The sequence below is a fragment of the Helobdella robusta genome (assembly GCF_000326865.2).
Source record: "Helobdella robusta unplaced genomic scaffold HELROscaffold_1, whole genome shotgun sequence".
Classification (NCBI taxonomy): Eukaryota; Metazoa; Annelida; class Clitellata; order Rhynchobdellida; family Glossiphoniidae; genus Helobdella; species Helobdella robusta.
In genome coordinates this window covers 8,250,810-8,256,809 of record NW_008703570.1, presented here as the reverse complement: position 1 = coordinate 8,256,809, position 6,000 = coordinate 8,250,810, and the positions used below count along the sequence as shown (strand labels likewise).

The 6,000-nt window shown below is 32.5% G+C and overlaps 1 protein-coding gene across 1 annotated transcript in view; it reads right to left on the bottom strand.

Annotated features, from left to right (window-relative positions):
- Positions 1 to 6,000, bottom strand: part of HELRODRAFT_148954 (hypothetical protein) — a gene marked incomplete at both ends in the record, with an annotated part of 66,048 nt that overhangs the window by 8,841 nt on the left and 51,207 nt on the right. Inside the window, 4 exons of the mRNA XM_009011150.1 lie at positions 1,033 to 1,154; positions 1,608 to 1,955; positions 2,826 to 2,880; positions 3,094 to 3,267. Of these exons, the coding sequence (XP_009009398.1) occupies positions 1,033 to 1,154; positions 1,608 to 1,955; positions 2,826 to 2,880; positions 3,094 to 3,267 (699 nt within the window). The remainder of the gene's footprint in view (positions 1 to 1,032; positions 1,155 to 1,607; positions 1,956 to 2,825; positions 2,881 to 3,093; positions 3,268 to 6,000) is intronic.

Genomic DNA, 6,000 nt, shown 5'->3' with positions numbered 1-6,000 from the left:
CCATATATATATGTATATATATATATATATATATATATATATATATATATATATATATATATATATATATATATATATATATATATGGTATATATTTTGCACACGAAATAAAATTAAATTTACAAACTATGAACGCGATTGGGGATTAAACTTCATAACGTTCTGTTACATCGAAACGTTACATAGCACACAAACAAACAAAAATCAGCATTAAAAATGATGAACCTGAACAAACAACAATTTGATTAGTTTTTAACGACGAGGCAGGCATCGGGCTGATAGCTTCCGTTATAAATGTAACTTATCTTTCACGACGCATTATGCATCGTCACAACTCATCATACGTACCTTTCATTAAGATTTGCTTGACTGTATGCAATCTTATTTTCCATCTGCCCTACAAACAACAATTATTTCTCCAACAAGTTCGAAAAAAATTTTAGTATTAAATCTAGTTATTAACTAGTCAATAATTTGAAAAACACTTTTTTATGATTTATTTGTTATTATAGAGTAAATAAATGGTAAATTATTAGACTTTTTCTTTCTTACAAAGACATTTAAACTAAAATTAAATCAAACATTTTTTAAAATTATGAAAATATCTGAAAAGATAAAATAAGAGCAAACAACAGTTTGAATTGCGGAGGCGACAGACAGAGGAGACAAACATGCGGATCTCGTAATGAAACTTTAAGACCGGTCGCGAACCGCCAACCATTTCGCTATAAATCAAAGTAACGACGCGCAATCTGATGAAATATTCATCGTGTAAATTTCGTGGCACAACTCTTTTTTTTATTTCTGCACTGCTGGGTTGTGTTTTTTCAGCAAATGAATATTTTACGGTTGATCAATGTCACGTTATAAATATCTATTTGACTACAAAAAAAAAACAATCGATTGTTAACAATTCTAATTTTTAAAAATACTAACGTTTAAAAGTTGATATCAAATAATAATTGAATATAAAAGAGCAAATAATCAAAAAATGATAAAAACGGATAAAAGATGGAAGTAAATGCTACTAACCTGTTTATCGTGTTCTATGCCCATGCTGATGGAGTTGATGAGGATTGCCAGCAAAATGCCCCGTTGGAAGTACTTGCTGTCTACAAATCGCTGAAGCAGTTTTCTTATTTTAAAAAAACAACCTGTTGGAAAAATTGAATAATGTATCATTAGCTTATAAAAATTAATTTGTCAGTTAAATAAAAAACAAACAAAAAGTTATTAAATGAGTTAATAATTTGAAACAGACACAAATGGCCGTACAATAAAAAGCGCAAAATGTTTGATCGAACAAAATAAACCGTTTTAATTTCTATTGTTAATATTGTGTACCAAATTGCGGCTACATTTAAATTTTACCAAATGTCTTCTTTTTTGATCGGATCATTTGCTGAAGCCATTTTCTTCTCTTTGATTTCGCCGAATCACTTGGGTCTTGTCTAGTTGGGACATCGGAATATTCCTTACTTCTTTTTTTCTTATTTGTTGGCTGGTTAGGCATACTCACTGAACCATTGAAAAGTTTTGTCAAAATTTGAAATTGAAAAAACAATATTCGAAATGAAAAATAAAAATGAAAAGTTGAAAGTTGTGACAACCTCGCCGCAGATGTGCCACATCCTTTGCCATCTCGTTTTCTGAATTTTTTAATACTTCAGTCATCCTTCTAGCGTGAGACTGTCTAGGGTTGTAAGTTGCTGAGAACTGTGGTGAACGATTTTGTTGATAGATTCTGGATTGTGGAAGGGAATGTTTTGGAGAGCTTCGTTGTAAAGGAGTCTGACCAGATGCTGATGAAAATCGTGCCAATGAGTATTGCTGGAAACTCGGCGATCTTGGTTTCACTGCAGGTACTATTAAAAATGCTGGAGATTTTATAGATAGCTTTCGTGTCGGGAGTGCTTCTAACTTGACACATCGTTCTTCGGGTTTCAGCGTCAGATCTTTAATTGCTGAAAAAGATGTCTCAAAACTTGTCGATTCTAGAGATGATAAACTGCTGTGGCGTCTTGCATTAGAAGAAATTGAATTTCCTAATTTGTGGTTGGCGTCGAAAGTGCATTTTGGCGGCGATCCAATTTCAGATATTTCAGGACTGGCATATGGAGCAAGATTGGAAAAAGAGTATTGTCTTTGGAAAGGCAGGCATGACTCTGATATTGATTCTCTAATCTGGAGGCAATTTCATAAAAAATTTGTTAAATATATGATTTTAATACATCATTGTAGAATATATAGTCTAACTTGATAATTGAACAGATCATCAAAATTGTTAAAATCTTCATCCATACTGGAAGACGTTTTATAACCACTGTAAAAAACTATTCGTTTTAGTGAAGTTGTGTTTTTGACGGAGTGCATCACGGACATGACTGGAGTGTTGCGACGTTGTTTGTGCATTTCTGTTTTTTATTTTAGCAAGTATTTGATAACAAAATAAATTATTTAAGAGGTAATCAGAAGCAAAATGCCCCATCAATTAGCGAAGAGATTAAATTACTTTTTTAAATAACTTTATTTCAAATGAATAGAATAAAAGTTCGTAAACAATTATTTGTCACCTCGACAAAATGCATTGCCATCATGATTAATGTTCTCGTGAACTCCATAACAATTTGATGATGGTGCAACTGTCGGAATAATTTTCTTCTTTTTTAAGCAGCAGCAACAATTTTTGCATTTAGAATGTCTAAATTTAGACTTCTTCTTTGATTTGCATCTCTCATTATTTTCATCATTATTTTCCTCCTCCTCACCATTGAAGTGACTGCAGAATCTTTTCTTTAATGGCTGAACGATGGTTGTCTGTATACATTTTCTTGTCTTGCGATAATTTTTGCGCAAGGAATGTGCAATGCACCTTATTAACTGCAATGAAAATAAATAAATGTTTAAAATCAAAATAAATGAAATACAATGAAAACACTTCATCGCAATGAGCAAAGACTACAATAAAATATGTCCTACAAAATGATCTCCAACACTGTTTTGAATTTTTAGTTAGGTGGGCTTCATCAAATCAGTACCGTGCAGTCCTCGTCAGAAGCAGAAAAGCATTGAAAGATAATTAATGAAGAAAACCTGCAAATAGCATCCAACTGGCTCTCCATCACTTGCATCTAAGCTGCTACTACTGTTACTCGACCTCTGGTACATCCTTTCTTGGATCATCTTCTCTGTCTCCCTCTTTTTCGTCTCTGCAAATTGTGTTGCTATGACGACCAGGCAGAGGTTGATCATAAAAAATGCACCAATCTGAAAAATTTAATTATCTGGAGATACAATCAGAAATGTAAATAGTTAAATTTGTTCTCATTTTTTGAATACTAAGTTTTTGTGATTATTTTTAAATTTTAAAAAATTCATAGGAATTTGTAAGGAAAAATTAAAATTTAAATAATTAAGGATAATATTTTAAAATTTTACAAATAAATTTTTTTAGAAATATCTGTTAAATTTAATTTAATTCAATAAAGATTATTTAGCAAATCAACTCTTGTTAACAACTAATGTTATTTACTAGGAAACCCCAGCCTGGGCTTGCAGGGCCACCCAGCCCAAACATTCATTAAGCATGTTAAACCTGTTAGAGACCAGCCAATACAAATTAATAATCATTCATTCTAAATGAAAATAAAAATTATTTCTAAGAATTTCAGTCTGAGAAGGTCTTACATTTTTTCGAAAAGTTACTTTCAGAAGAAAAAGAAATGTTGACATGCAGGAAAGCTAGCTTACGTGGACAGCTTATAAATCAGTTATTCGAATTAGCTCATTTACCCATAAGTAACAGTACCCTGGAACGTCAGAGTTTGAAATATACATCAATCAGAACGTTTTAACAGAAAATAAACAACTGAACGAGCTGGAGAGAGAAGTATCAGTTGCCACGTGCGAAACTATTTGTTATACCCAGCGGTCGTTGTGTAATGAGCATGAGGTGGGCGATTGATCAACACATCCGACAAGCGATGTAGTCAGTGAACAAAGTTTACTCATGTGATTAATGTTTGTCCACTCATTTGACGACGATAAACCAACGTTATAATCATGGTTATAATAAAACGATTTTGCCTCTTCTCCTATTCTTATTCATAAAATGAATAGTTTTTAAAATGACATGAATGCAGAATAAGTTTAATTGAGTTGACAAATAGCAACACAAATGACAAAACCAAATTCATAAATTTTTTGAAGAAACCCTTTTTGTTATTTCAAACAAATACGGATAATCTTGGAAAATAAAAAAAAATTATAATAACGACAATTTCGTGTGGAATTTTAATTTATTTGAAAAATTATAACTTCTTGTACATGCTGTTTCCAATTAAAATGCCACCAGGTACACCTGGGATGGTGCACATTATTTGGCGTGCCGGTGGCTTAGGTACAAATTTTTATTATTTCCAACAGTTAGTATTACTTCGTGACTCGTACAGAAATATTAACATCTATTTGTCAACGTGCCAATTTGAAGTTTATAAAACGTGCATTCTTCATTCCTAACAACCGATGTGATACATTTTGTTTTTTGAATGCTATATACACCTACATATGTCGAAAAATGAATGGCTAAATAAGTAAAAAAAATAACAATATGAATAAATATAAACTAAATAAACCGATAATGAATCAATAAATTAATGAATAAATATATCGCCTCCATCTAGTTTTTCATCTTACAACCACATAAACACACGCAAACGCACACATTCAAGCACTCTTTCTCTCACACCCACACAGCCAGAGAGAGAGAGAGAGAGAGAGAGAGAGAGAGAGAGAGAGAGAGAGAGAGAGAGAGAGAGGAGAGAGAGAGAGAGAGAGAAAACAAGAGAGAGAAAGTGATGAGAAAAAGAGAGAGAGAGAGAGAGAGAGAAAGAGGAGAGAGAGAGAGAAAACAAGAGAGAGAAAGTGATGAGAAAAAGAGAGAGAGAGAGAGAGAGAGAGAGAGAGCATATTTATGGCATTGTTGTTTACCTGAGGACACCAACCTTCACAGGCACGGTCATGTCCCGTCACACACCAGCCCCGTTGAACAAAATATTTGCATCATCAGCATTGTGATTTGTTATCTACGCCTAACAACATCTATTTTCTTATCGCCTCCGTCTGCTATTTATTCTCTTAAACACACGCGCGCGCGCACACACACATACACCACACACACAAACTCACAGATACATACACACACAGAGACAAAGGCACAGAAAGAGAGAGAAAGAGATAGAGAGAAAGAGAGAGAGAGAGAGAGAGAGAGAGATCACATACATACATAAATTTATATATACATCTTTTCTCTTATCGTTTATTTATTATAGGATGCAGCCTTTCACTTCCACACGGCCTGTCATCTGAATGTAATCACATTTAAAATATTTTCATCACGTTATAACTCGACTTGCTTAATGCTTACATCTAGCAATTAACTGTCACATTTTTTATGATGAAACTTTTCAAAAATTATTTGATTATATAAATGGGCGAAATGCAAATATATACCAAGGAAGATAGATTGAATGTTTGCAGGACCTTATTTAATGACAATTACATGTTAGTATTTCCAACGACAAAAGTTTCACATGGCAAAACTTTGCAACTATGCCAACATTTGTATGCCTGATTGATTAAAAAAGACAAATAAACATTGAAAAGATGATAGGCAATATAGAATTTTCCAAAACAAATTCCATATAACGCAATTTCTATATAACGAATTTTTTTCTTGGAACCATCAAGTTCGTTATACGAAGGTTTAACTGTATTAGCTTTTTGACTGCTAAGACCTGATACAAATTTTTCTGCTAAAATATTTTACTACAAATTACAATAGTAATAGGAACATCCTTGGTATTTCACAGTATTAAAAGTAGCATTCAATTATATTTGTGAAAAGTCATTTAAATACATATTTTGTTACTAATTTCATCATATGATTAAATGAAACACAAGTACAACACGATGGAACCCCATGCTATGAAAGAAAATTAC